The 14203-nt window shown below is 40.6% G+C and overlaps 1 protein-coding gene across 1 annotated transcript in view; it reads left to right on the forward strand.

Annotated features, from left to right (window-relative positions):
- Nucleotides 1–14203, forward strand: part of itpr3 (inositol 1,4,5-trisphosphate receptor, type 3) — a 139001-nt gene that overhangs the window by 26228 nt on the left and 98570 nt on the right. The window contains exons 3-4 of the mRNA XM_088402918.1: nucleotides 9283–9404; nucleotides 10969–11055. Of these exons, the coding sequence (XP_088259044.1) occupies nucleotides 9283–9404; nucleotides 10969–11055 (209 nt within the window). The remainder of the gene's footprint in view (nucleotides 1–9282; nucleotides 9405–10968; nucleotides 11056–14203) is intronic.

The following is a 14203-nucleotide window of genomic DNA, read 5'->3' on the forward strand; positions in this document are numbered from 1 at the left end:
GCTAACCTAAGAGCCTCTTTATATTTCAGCAAGCTATCGCACCAAGGCCTGACGGAAAACCACGAGTTTAGTTGTTCGCCATTTACGCTCAAGTTGTCTACTTAACAATTTACACGTACGCGTTTCCTCCGTAAACCACGGAGTGTGCTGCTTCGGACGAGTTTTAAGTTTCAGCGGCGCAATAGAGTTTAGGGAATTTAAAAGAACCGAATTAAAATCATTCGCGAGCTTATCGACTGAGCCAGTGAAAGACGGAAAGGCAGCTGTTGCGGAAGGCAGTAATTCAGAAAGTGCAGCAGTGGTTGAAGAATTAATATCACGGCTCTTAAAGCCTTGGTTGTGGACAACAAGACCACACTGAGCTAGGACTTCAAATGTTATAAGATAATGATCAGACATAACGTTAGAATGTGGCAGAATTGTGACGTTCGAGGCAGTTAGGCCATGGGTTAGCACTAAGTCTAAGATATTACCATTCTGGTGTGTTGCTGCTTGTATTATTTGTGTAAAACCAAATGCATCGATTATTGCTTGAAAAGCTACAGTAAGTGGCTCTAGTGGGGAGTTCATATGAATATTGAAGTCACCCATAATTAATATATTATCTGTGTGAGTTATTAAGTCAGCCTTAAGTTCAGGGAATTCATCTAAGAATCCATGGGTATGAGTATGGGCCAGGAGGACGGTAAATAACTACCACATAGAATGGTGGTGAGGAGCTCGATCGCATAACGAGAGCCTCAAATGTCTTGAAAGTGTGACTCGTGCTCGTGCTAAGCCTTAAATCAGATTCTGAAATTAGGGCAACACCCCCCCCCCCCTTTTTTTTTTTACAAGGACGGGCAACATGTGAGCCCACAAAGTTTGCGGGTGAGGCCTCATTTAATGGTAGGAATTCATTTGGTTTTAGCCAGGTTTCGCAAAGACCAAGCACGTTAAGATTTTGATCTGTAATAAGATCATTTACAAGAAGGGCTTTTGAAGGGAGTGACCTAATATTTATAAAGCCGAATTTAAACTGGGACATTTTTCCCGGACTATTCTGAGTCTTCGTGTTGGTAGTACTAATACCAACAAGATTTTTATGGCTGGGGCTTGCTCTGTATTTTGAGTAATTAAAACCTCTTCGCAATGTTAGTAAAGTAGGAATTCGATTGTTGACGACTACAGCGCGCGTATTGATGCTAATATTCCGCCTAGGCACTTTGTCACTAGTCTTACTGATTAAAGAGGCAGGGCTCTTTTCCTTAATTCACACCACCTCAGCAGAAGTCTTATCATTAGGGCATTCAGCATTAGGTATTGAAACAGTGTGTGGATTGCAGTGACCTAGACTAAGTATGCTATGTGTGTTGTAACAGTCCAGCCTAGTGCCGGTTAACTCTAGCCTTAACGACTCCACACCCGTTCTAGCAGGCTCGCTACTCGCCTGCGACCCGACATGCTCTAATGTGGGAAGTCATGGAAGGCTCAAACAGTAATCTATGTTTCTAGAAAGAGTGATGGCGCCTTTCCAGTTAGGGTGAAGGCCATCCATCCTCAGCAGGTCGGGCCGGCCCCAGAAAGAGGGCCAATTATCTACAAACTGGAAACCCTGCTCTTTACAGAAACCAGCCATCCACCGGTTAAGCGAGAATAATCTGCTAAACCTCTCATCATTGCCTCAAGATCAAGTCACACACAAAAACACAAGACACACAACATCGGTGATGTATTTGATTTAGTTTAATGATTCTTAACCATAAGGCTGTGGCCAATTTTAATTTTCCAACACTGGGCCAAAAAGTGGCCAAATGTTGTTAAAAAAAAAAAAAAAAAGTTGACAAATTAGGATTGTCATAGTAGCCACAATATGTCCTTGCAATTTCCGTAGTCTTGTTTCGTTTCAAAATACCAAGCTGTTGAAGTGAAAATATCTTTAAAGCGCTTCCCTTTCAAATGTGTGCTATGTACACAGCCGCTCATGTGTCTGTTTTTGCAATACAGGTAGCAAAATAACCAATGTGGTGATATGGCCAGAAGACTACACTGACTGACTGTTGGCTGCACAAGACTTTACTCCCACAAACATTTTGAAACAAAAGGCAGTCATGTACATTAATCTTCTGATTAAAAGTGCACATAAACTATGACCTCACCATGAATGGCAAACTAATGGGAGCCCTCAGCTTGCTTCTCTCTTCACACGTATGGATACCAGGAGTCTCAATCATACATTTGAGTCTGCCACCATTGAGCTCATTTGGTTCAGTAACAAGAAGATAAACTTGTCAGTTTATGGGCCCTTTTTGGACAAAGTAGCGCTCAAAGTCCTTAACGTGAGAAGTCATTATTTCAAATAGGACTCCTGGTCTTGTTTGTTTTCTTTTTCTCCAAATTTGTATGCTCGTCCCCTAACTCTTTACTGGGCCTTTTCCTCTTTTCCTCAATTTTTGGACTTTGCGACATTTTAAAAAGCACATCACAAACGTATGGACGGGGCTTTCTGTCGCGGTTGTACTTTTTGTCCACTTTTTTTTAATCGCGCAAGGAGAGGGGAGGGGAGTGCAGCGAGCTTGCTGTGCACTTTACGGTAGATCGGGAAAGTAGAGCATTGCTTAGAACTTTCACTTTTCTGGGATGTGACAGAGCCAATATTTTCACTGACATCCCCTTTATTCTTTGCGGCAATACTCGCCTGCCAAAAAATAAAACTTTCAATGTCACGATCAAGTGGCCGAGACCGTGCTAAATATTGTGCTGACAATGCTGCACTATCGTTAGCTTAGCACAGTAACTACGGTTCAACAGCTGTTAAGTGAAGAAAACGCTGCACATACCAGTTGTCCCAAGTTCTCGTTTCCGCCTTTCGACAAGCCAGGTGAGGGCTCTTGCTTGGCTTTGTTTCGTATTGAAAGCTCAGCTGGCCGTGTTGGATCGCTCCCGGTTGTCACGTTTGAGCATGGAGACTCAAGGCAATGTGGGATGTGGAAAAGGTGGAACCAAAAGGACGCAGGACAGACTGGGATGGTGCTCAAAGGAGGATATTTAATAACAAACAAAAGCAGGGTTGCAATGGACCAAAAATACAAAGTACAACCAAAAACGCTAAACTCAATTTACTAGGGCAACAGGAGGCAGCACGGGATAGATGGACACAAGGGAACACGAGGCAAGGCAGCGGGGGAAGACGTACGGCAAGGACCAGGCAGCGCAGAAAACAAACAATGACCCGACAAGAAGCGAATGCAAACTGGGAACTTAAATAAACTACACACTTAACGAGAAGACACGACACAGCTGGCGGAGAGACAAAAGGCAGGGGAAGCTGACTGGATGAGAAGGAGGGCAGGTAAACAGGCAGGTGGACAAGATCAAACTAATGAGGCAGGCAGACGCGAGGAAGGAACTATAGACACTAAATGGCTAAACAAACAACCCAAAATCTCAAAACAAAAACCCATAGCCGAACATAACCCAGGCAGAACGTGACACCAGTGACCGCAGAGCGGCCGCCATGATTCATTCCTGCCCCCTGCGTGAGCCGTTGAATGTTCCCGAAGTTGATTGGCAGTGGCGACTCGAAACGCGGAAAAAGTAAATAAAAAATAACTTCACGCGAAAGGCGACATTTTGCTTCTCGTGACCGCGCGCGGCCATTTGCGTCGCTCCTTTCGGGTCCATCACGTCACCCGACGTGCATTCGCGCCCAGTCACGCGAACTCCATTGACTACAATACAAAAACGCTCCGCTTGTTCGCCTCGTTCGCGTTCGGTGCACGCATACCATTAAACTAAATCATCTCCAAAACATTATTTCTGGTGCAGCCCACGCGGCCCGGTACCAGTTGATCCACGGACCGGTACCGGTCCGCGGACCGGGGGTTGGGGACCACTGCTTTAAGAGCCTTAGGCCAGCATCACAGGGACAGTTGAGATTGATCACAGATTAGAGAACACGGTTTCTTTACCGTAATGTTTACCTTTTATTTAAAGTAATTTTGTTTAAAGAGCTTTGGAACTATTATGGAATTACATGTATTATTTTATTGAATCAAAGATAGACCTGTGGATATTTTTTTTAAATTTTATTTATTGTATTTGAACCTGGGCAAGCATACACGTAAACCAGGCAGCCAGAAGTCTCAACCTGCACAATGTTGCTTAACAAATCACAACAATTTTTGTTTGTTTTCAACACGTTTGTCGTTAATATTTTTTTTTATCTTGAGCAATAAGTGTTTTAGACATGACAGTGTGATGTATATGGCACTTGTCCCCATGGCAATAAACGAGCCACGTTGTGAAAAAGAAAAACAAATCTCACTCACTTTCACTGCTTGTTCTTCTACTTGCATATACTGTACTCCAACAGTCATTCCGTCTTAAAAGAAGCGCACTTCTTTTTTATTTTCGCTGGATGAGTGGATGTGTCGCTGCTCGTTCGTTTCGCAAAGAAAAGAGGTTAGAATGTGCATTACTTAATTCTGCACTGGATGAATAGTGTAAGTGAAATTTATCGTATCATTGGCTGGACACTTGTCACTCGCTGTCACGTTGCAAAATGTTACAGAGAACGATATTATTGGTCTAATTAATCAGATAAGATGACTAATATTAGATATGACTTAATATGTTTATATTGCATTTTGTTTTATGCGCAGCAGAGCTTTTCATGTGCGCTGAGAACATTAGAGCAGTGCGCATATGCGCACGCGCGCAGTTTAGAGGGAACACTGTGCAGAGCTGAAATTTCTGTAGGAATGTTAAAAGAGGCCAACAGTCAAAAGGACATCAACATTTAATCTCTAACTGTTTCAAATTGACGCTCTGAAAATTATTGGCTGAAATGTGATTCAGATCTTTCATTACAAACTGAAAGAGCACATAACACGTGAACGAAGTATCAACTCAAAATCAGGCAAAGTTAGAAAGTACAACCATGAGCAACACTATAAAACCAGTGGACGGATTAAGCAAAAAGCAACGCGGCGGAGACGGATCAGACGGGAGGACGCTGTGGCGTTGCGCAGACACTAAGTGTTAATTGAAGGAGAGGCACACAGCCAAAAAACTCTGATTACAAGCAAAATAGCTAACAAACGGGTAATAGCACTATTCATAATAAGCAATAGCCCGGCGTCATCCTGTGATCTTGGCCGCCGTGATATAGTGGGCGGCTGATGGCTGCAGGTGTGCATCCGATGTCTTCGCCTTCTCTACTCACGGAGACACAGATCCTGACAACAGCAGAAACAGATTTGGCATGATGCGTGACATTTTCTATAAACCTGTAGTTTTATCATGCATTTCTCGCGGTTGCTTCAATGAGCCCTCCAACATTGGTTAAAAAAAAGAGTTGAGACGTTTTACGTTCCATTCACACCAAACTCGATCGAGGCATAAAAGCGGACAGTTTTGTACTGTAGTCAATGTAGTGACAGGGCGCAATGGAGCGTCGGGCGACGCGATGGACGCGTATGGAGCGACGCAAGATGCCGCATGGCGCGTTATTACGCCTGATGCGAGAAGTTAAAAAAAAAACAAACTTTAATTGTGTGTCATAGACAGGATGGGGATGAATCATGGCGGCCGGTTTGCAGTCACCTGGAGCTATACAACGTAATCAGTTGAGCTTTCAATGCAAAAACGGAGCCGTGCAAGAGCACACACCTAACTTGTAGAATGGCGGAAGGGAGATCTTGGGATAACTGGTATTTGCAGCGTTTGTTTCCTTTTTTTTAACAGCTGCTGAACCACGGATATTGTGCCAAGATAACGAGAGCGCAGTATTGACAGCATAGTATTTAGCATGGTATTGGCCACTTGATCGCAACGTTGAAACATTTTTTTGTCAGACGAGTTTTGATGCAAAGCGAGGGACATGCAACGTAAAAAAGAAGAATAAAGGTGCTGTAGGAGAAAATGTTGGCTCTGCTACATCCCAGATAAGTGAAAGTTCTCAGCAATCCTCTCCTTTCCGGATCCACTGTAAAGTCCACAGCAAGCTCACTCCCCACCCCTTGCGCGTATATGTGAACAAGCCAAATGCTAGCAGTTAGCAACCGGCAAACGAAAACCTACCAAATGAGCATGGCGCTGCGACATATCGCGCTTAGTCTGAACGCAGCATTATACGATAAATCCAGTAGGTGGTGTCATAGCCTAGACAGTGATGTTTTTCCTTACAAACGCTTGCTAAACTAATGAACAATATTATTCGATAAATATGATAGGGTTTGCAAGTTGTGTGGGTCTTTTCGTATTTGCATTGCTGTTTTAAGTTTTTTTTTTTCTTTTTTCAATTTGTTTTATTATGTAAAATTGCGGCACTTGAGTGTAGGCGTCTGCCACACTGAGCATCTACTAGTCTGGTAACCTTGACTTACTTGATTTGTAGTTTTGTAGTGGAAAAACTGGGCATGCATAAACAAATTCTGTTGTTACGACTTATTGACATAGTCAATGCTCTTATTATGTCAGAGGTTTATTATGGGAGTGGTTAGGATCGCCTCACAGTTCAAGATGCTGCTCTGCTATTGGTCGGTGTCATGGTTTCCAAAAGGCAGACGTTGGAGTTTTTTTTTTTTTTTTAACACTTTCTTTTATTGCTTTTTTCCTTGTACAACAAACATTTGACAAAAACGAAACATAAAACAAAGACAAATAATAACCGAAAAAGAACCCGCTGGATTGCTATGTCTCTACTGTATGTTTGTGTCGCCTTGAATGTGGTAGTTCTTGTCCTGTCTTGACATATAAACAGTCCACTTCTCCCATTTCTCCCGACATGTTTCCCCTTTGGTCCTTATCTTGTGGCTCAGTTTCTCCATAACAGATATTTCAATCACAATTTTCTGCCATTCATCTTGTGTTGGTGGATCTGGCTTATACCACTTCCCCGTAATTTTTTTCTTACATGCAACCTACAACATTTTCAATAAATGTCTGTCCTCCTTTAATACCTTCCCTGTCATATTCCCAAAATACATTAGCATACATGACCTAGATATACTGTAACCCTAGAACTCTGATAATAGTCATGTGAACATTTTCCCAAAAAGTTAAGATTGTAGGACAAAGCCAAAAACATGATAGTGATCTACTTCTACATCTACACTTTTCCTCCAACATGGATGTGGTGCAGCTGAGTATTTGCTGCTAATTTTGGGCGTGATAAAGAATCTGATCTTTTTTCCAGCAGTATAGGCTAACCTCTAAGTCGGAGATGATGTAGTGGATTGTTGTGATTTACAAATAAGGAGCCAGTCCTCCTCAGAGATGCTCACACCTAGCTCTCTTTCCCATTTCAGTCGAATATACGAGGTTGTATTCCTTCTTCTCTCCATTAGGTGGCCATATATAGTGGATATTATTCAATATTTATTCGATTTATAAATTCCAATTATTGTCATAATTATTCAATTTTTATCCACATGTACATTGTTTCATCTCTTGTTTCATAAAAATCCCGAATTTGCAAATATCTAAAGTGATCGGACATTAAAGCTTTGTTTGTCTGTGAGTGCTTATCAAAACGTATTTATAGTGCATTTTAGAGCTTAATTCAAACTTGAATTGGTCAGCCATGGGTCCCAAGATTGCTTGTGATGTTAAAGAGAGAAGTAAGAAGATGATTTATATAGAAATGAAACTGGAGATAATCAAGAAATATGAAGGCTAAGCTAGGCTAGGCTACCCTCATCATGAAATATGACCGTAAGAAGCTAGTCACGTTGCTCAAAGGTAACTACATCCTATCCATTCTATGTTTTCTATTTATGAGGTTATTTATTTGTATAAATGTATATTATATATACTTGTTATAATATTTTGATACCAATCTTTAATATGTATATCAATTTTTTATGTTTTTACTTGGGGTTTTAATGCTTTGTTAGTCAAGTCAATTTTATTTATAAAGCACATTTAAAAAGACCATTGTCAACCAACTTGCTTTACAGTAAAAATAAAAGTGGAAAAAAAAGAAGTGGAAAAAAAAACATATAAAACACACAAACCGACTAAGACATAGCTAACACAGCACTTCAGGTATGTCAACTTTCAAGGTGTATTAAAAGCAGTAGTTAATTAACATTGGTTTGGATTGCCCACCAATACCGTGAATTCACGTTACGATCCCAACCGCGGAACGGATAAATCTCGTAAGCCGAGGGCCCACTGTAAAAGGAATTGCTGTGGTTGAATTTACTAAAAAAAAAAAAAAAAGTATTTAATTAGGGGATTAAAAAAACTTCAGAGAAAGAAATGCAAATTTGTTCTTCACCCATTGGTTACTTGAAAGAGTGACTGCCTTATAAAAGCATTCCCAGAATGCAGCAAGTAATTTCTTTATGTAAAACATATTCAAAAAACAAAATAACACAAAAAACACTTAAATCTAAACATTACTTTTAACTTTTGGTTTGGCGAGATTTTGTACAACAGGGATGGGCAAACTACAGCCCGCAGGCCATATCCGACTCATTGGTCTTATGAATCTGACCCTCCTAAGATGGCACAGAATTAAGGTTTGGTTTGAATGATTCCATTCATTTTACCAGGTGCCACTGTAGGCGCAATGACATGATTTTGCAGAAACTCGAGGAATCTTCCTCGAGTTTCTGCTTGCTAACCATTATTGTCTGCATGTGGTTCAACCCTGCCTGTTCCTGACTACTCACATGCTTGTCAACCATTCTTGCCTGCTTTGTGTCTCGAACCTCTGACCACTCGCCTGACTGCTGCTCATTCCGTTTTGTTCGTGTCTCGACCCAGATCTCTCCAACGCTAGCTGCGCCGGGGGAAAGTCATGCCCCACCTGCCTGTCCACACTTCTGCCATCTTTCTTAATGAACAGTCTGCCATGGCTCAGATCCTTCTGTCTGCCTGCTATTCCTCATGCCCCCAAGTGCAAACCAGCCATACTGAGTACCTTGTGTATAAATAAAAAGGCATTTTCAACTCTTACCTGTCTGTGCGTGCTCCTGGGTCTACTCTTCTTGTGACATTAGGGAAACTGACCCCCTCAAAAAAAACGGACCGACAGAGCTGCATGGTACTGTCGGACCAGCAAACAATGCCTACTTCTGATCACAACGTTCACATATTTAAGTGTCAAAACCAGGTGTAATTTACTGTATATGTTAACATCCGATATCGTTCTGCTGAATTTAATTATTAAAATAACTTTTGTTATATATATATATATATTTGTTTCAGTAAGTTATAACTAAAGTTTCTCATTAACCCTTTCAAGGTAATTTTGGCACCACTAATGCTAAGATTCATTTCCCTGTGCAGACTGCTTATTCAAGGTGTGCCCGATGAGTCGCTACTCCGCGCAGAAACAGTTCTGGAAGGCCAAACAGGCCAAACATGAGAAAGACAAGATTGGCGATGTGATTCTGCTGCAAAAACTTCAGGTAACGTTTACATCTGCATCCACTTCAGCCTAGGGCTCAATCAAAGGAGTTTGATTAATCCATCACTTCAAAAGTCGACAATGTGAATGTCAGTTTAATTGTGAAACTGAGGTTTTGCATAAGTAGCAGAATACTGGGAAGGTTGTTTACAACATGTTTAAAATAGTAATTAAATGTCTAATTGCGGAATTTAAGCAAGTTATAGTATAGTGGTATGAAAAAGGTTGGGCACCTCTGATCATTTTTCAACATTTTCTTATATAAATCAATGGTGGTTCGGATCAGCAGTTTCAGTAAAATATATCATATAGCAGATATATAGCATTACTCTCTCATATAGCATCTCCTTGAGCAAAACGTGCTGAATAGTTGAACGATGCACAGTGACACCTTCTGGAGCAAAATTATGTTGTAGGTCTTTGGAGCTGGTCTGCGGGTTGATTTTGACTGTTCTCACCATTTTTTGCCTCTGCCTATCTGAGATTTTTCTTGGCCTGCCACCTAAGGCCTTAACTGAAACTGTGCCTGTGGTCTTCCATTTCATCACTAGGTTCCTTAGCTTCGTCTAAAACATAAAAAAAAATAGCCAAGTGCATCAAAGTGCCAGGAATTAAATAAATAATTCTTATTTTATTGCAATTTTACTTCACATGACAAAAACAAAGTCTTTTCTCTGCGGTCATCCGCGCCCCCTATGGAATCACCTTGCGCTCCCCCCAAGGGGGCCCGCCCCACTTTTTGAGAAGCACTGATGTAGGCCATGGGTCAATGAGCTTGCCAAATCATTTTTTCCCTCCAATATTAGCACTTAAGATATTACGATCAATAAAACTACAAGGGTGCCCAAATGTATGCACCTGAATACTTTTGTTTAAGTAATTATTGCACACTTTCTGTAAATCCTATGAACTTCATTTCACTTCTCAAATATCACTGTGTTTATCTGCTATATGATATATTTTACTGAAATTGATGATCCAAACCACCGATAATTTATAAAGAAAAATCTTGAAAACGATCAGGGATGCCCAAACCTTTTCATGCCACTCTGGCTATGGACAGCCGGAGGAGGAGTGTGTAAAGCTGTGTCTGAAGCTCACACGGGCGCATGAAAAAAATTACAAATATTTTCTTTTAGTAGGCCAATGGCTAAAAACATGTTCCTTACATTGTCATTGATGTGTCAGCTGTTTTACCTTTTGTGCCCTCATCTTGTAAGACAGTTCAGACTATTTGAAATGTAAAGACAAATTAAAACTGTACAGTTAATAAAGTTTTAATGATTATGAAATGACTTAAGCATTATGATTATGGTAATGATTTGACCTTTGTAAAGAAGAGTGTTGTTCTTGTTTTGAAACGAGAACATCTTAGAAATCAACCAGCATCACTGATGATTTGTTCCATTTTGGAATTTCTCCTGTTTAAATCTTCAGCATGTGTTTGTTCACATTGTTGCTATACCAAGACTAAACCATGTGTGTGTTTGTGTATGTGTGTTTGTTCACATTGTTGCTATACCAAGACTAAACCATGTGTGTGTGTGTGTATGTGTGTTGCGTAGCATGCATCAAACTTGGAGCAGAAGCAGAATGAAACAGAAAACAAGAAGGTTCATGGAAATGTGGTCAAGTATGGAACCATCATCCAGGTACATATTTGGGGGACAACTTTTATATTTTATATTTAGATGTTGTGTTGTGTAATGTTAAAACAATAAATTATACTATTTCCCTCATCACCATGGCAACACAGTGGACAAGTACTACATCCGCACATTTTTCTTCTACAATTTATTTTCCGGAATACTTATCCTCTCAAACATTCATGTTTCATGTTCACTACACCACTTTCAGTTTCCTAAAATAAACACACAAAAACTGCTTTGCATTGAGTTTATTTTGCAACACACACGATGCAAAGTCTGAATACAACTCACTGCTTTACACACATTTCCTCAATGATCAGCACACTCCTTGCAAACTATACAAATTTATGGCTGTAACTATCTCTGTTATGCCACTGTGTGGTCACACTGACTGTTAGGTTTACTGAGCTGACACTCGCCAAACCCAATAGCTAAAATAAGAAAGAGAGAAAGCACGTATCTGCTCATGCATGAGGAGAACGAGACAGGACCACAAAGGCTGCAGTACTGCCACGCTCTGAGGCGCTTCCTCGTTCCCCCTAGTTTTATTATTTTATGAAGGTTCCGGCCCTAAAGGGTAGAAATGCATGGGGGAGCAATATGAGCGGTCGGAACCCAGAATCTTGTAATACACATTTATGAAAGCTAAGCGCGTGCCTGTGTGTGAGTGGCACAATGCAGTATGCAGCAACATGTTCCAGTAAGTCGAACGGTCAGGTCCACAACACTTCCTCAACCAACTTCATCTTTCCGGGGAGCCTTCAGGTGACTCTGGATGCTGTTTGACAGGGCCCTGAAAAGACTTCAACAACCGTTATCACTTACATGACCCGGAACGCACCTGACATGTGTGGGACATGTTGCTACCCTAATATCTAATAAAAAGGTGTCAAATGTATAATCACTATGTGATACAACAACAATAAGAGATCATCTCAACAATTAAGAACATGTGATCAATTTAAATGCTAACACATGATTGATTGGTACACGTGCTTTACTCAACTGAGTACTACTGATTGCTATATTAATAACTTCAATTAACATGTCAAAATTGATTGGCAGACCATTGATTAATTACTGATTTATTACGCAATAAAAATAAAAGGTTTATTTGATTTCTCCAACACTGACACAGGAGAAAACTATTTTAGATAGTTTATACATTTTGCAAGCAGTCTGAGCGCTATAAATAAGTCACAGGTAAGCTGTCGATGTGGAGTAAAATGGAGAAAGTGGGAAGAGAGAACAGTGAAAATTAGAGGGGACTAAGGAATAAAAGATGGAGGTGAAAAAGCAAGAGGGAGGGAAGGAGGAAAAGATGAAGGAAGAAGAAAAGTTTTGCACATGTAAAAACACCATTTTGTCTGGTGTTTGTTGTTGTTGTGTTTACAATACATTCTGTGAACCTCTTGAATAAGGTAAATAAATACTTGAAATCTGGATGAGTATGTCCAGAGAAAGCAAAGGCCAGATGTATTATTCATTCTTCCCATCAGTGTGTAATTGGCACCTTGTATGTGTACTAATATTACTTTTTTTTTTTTTTTTTACAAATGTTTTGAAGAGATAAGCAAAACATATTCTTTTGAAAGATAAATATGTTGTTGTGCAATTTTTGGTCTAGGGGTTCCATATCAGTGTGAAGGTCTATCAAATGTGCGAGGATTTTTCTCCTTTTGTCCAAAATAGCTTGGTATCACTCAAATGACTTATGACAACAGTGATTACTAAAGAATGGAATAAGGTATAATATTATTTTCTTTTTCCATGTAATCATTCAAATGGGGCCACCATTGTTTACATAGTCATACAATATACTATTCTGTCAGCCTTGAAAGATGCCTCAAAATGCTTGAAATCGGCTGGCACACTAGGGCACAGGGGGGGCACAACCAGTTTTTGTTCTCAATCTCTCTTTTTGTTACGTTGTAACACTGAGAAGTCGACAGGTGGACCCCAACAGACCGGACACACTCGAGAAAGTCCAATATAAGAATTTACTCAACAAAAGAGCATGCACAACACAAAAATGGCAAGGTATCAACTCAAAGTCACGGATGAAAACACGGTCAAAATCCAACTAAAAGAGACATAGGATAACTACTATGTTGCGGAAGGACAAAACGCCGGGGGGCAGCCAGCTGGAGGGCACCGTAGGAACTGAAAGTGGCAACTAAAACATGGCATGGGCAAAAATACACAATTTCAAAGTAGAAACAGAAATACTCAGGATGCAAAAGCATACGAGGGAACATGAAAAACTGGAAGATACAGGGATTAAGCAGTATACTCCGACAGCCTCCTCCTGCTCCAACTGCACTTAAATAGTCTGGAGATGACCGATGGAACTCAGGTGCGTGGCTGGTGACTCCGTCACAGTCTTTCCGTCCCTCTGACAGACACTATAACTTCAATGTTGCCCACGTTAAAAATGAGTTGACGCCCCTGCTCTAGGGAGTTGCATTTTCAGATCATGTTTGGCACTGAAAGAGTTAATATAACAAAATATCTATTGTCATTGTATAGCAGACATACAACAAATTTGGGAATGCTGCTCCGATGCATATTAGATAGGCCTGAATAATCAGAATAGGCCTGAAAAATCAGAGGGGGAAGTATTCCGATGTGAAATGTGTTCAAATAACACTAAACAGGGCCATTTAATTGCACAATGCATTGTTACTACACTTATGAAAAATATTTTTGCTCTCATTATATATTTGTAGAGGTCGTGACACGGCGGCAGACTGGTTTGCACCGCCACCTCATAGTTCAGAGGTCAAGGGTTCTCTTCAAGACCACTCAAGGTCTTCCAGTGTGGAGCTTCCACATTCTCACCACGGCTGCGTGGGTGTTTTTCGAGTAATGTGGTTTTCTCACATATTACAGAAACATGCATGGTAGGTAAATTGGATACTCTACGTCGCCCTTATGGTGTTAATGTAAGTCGTTTTTTTTGTATAGCCCTGAAAATCCGCAGTCTCAAAGAGAATCATAGGTGAAAAAAAGTCATACAGTCATACATCATACGTCATAAATACTGTTGGGTTTGAAGTGGGCTCGATACCCCACAAATGACCCAAGGAGAGGTGTAAATAATAACTCAGGAGTCAGAGATTTAGTTTTACCACTGCAGTGGGGACAGCTC

The sequence above is a fragment of the Hippichthys cyanospilos genome, chromosome 2 (genome assembly GCF_059441005.1).
Source record: "Hippichthys cyanospilos isolate Australia breed blue-spotted pipefish chromosome 2, RoL_Hcya_1.0, whole genome shotgun sequence".
NCBI lineage: Eukaryota > Metazoa > Chordata > Actinopteri > Syngnathiformes > Syngnathidae > Hippichthys > Hippichthys cyanospilos.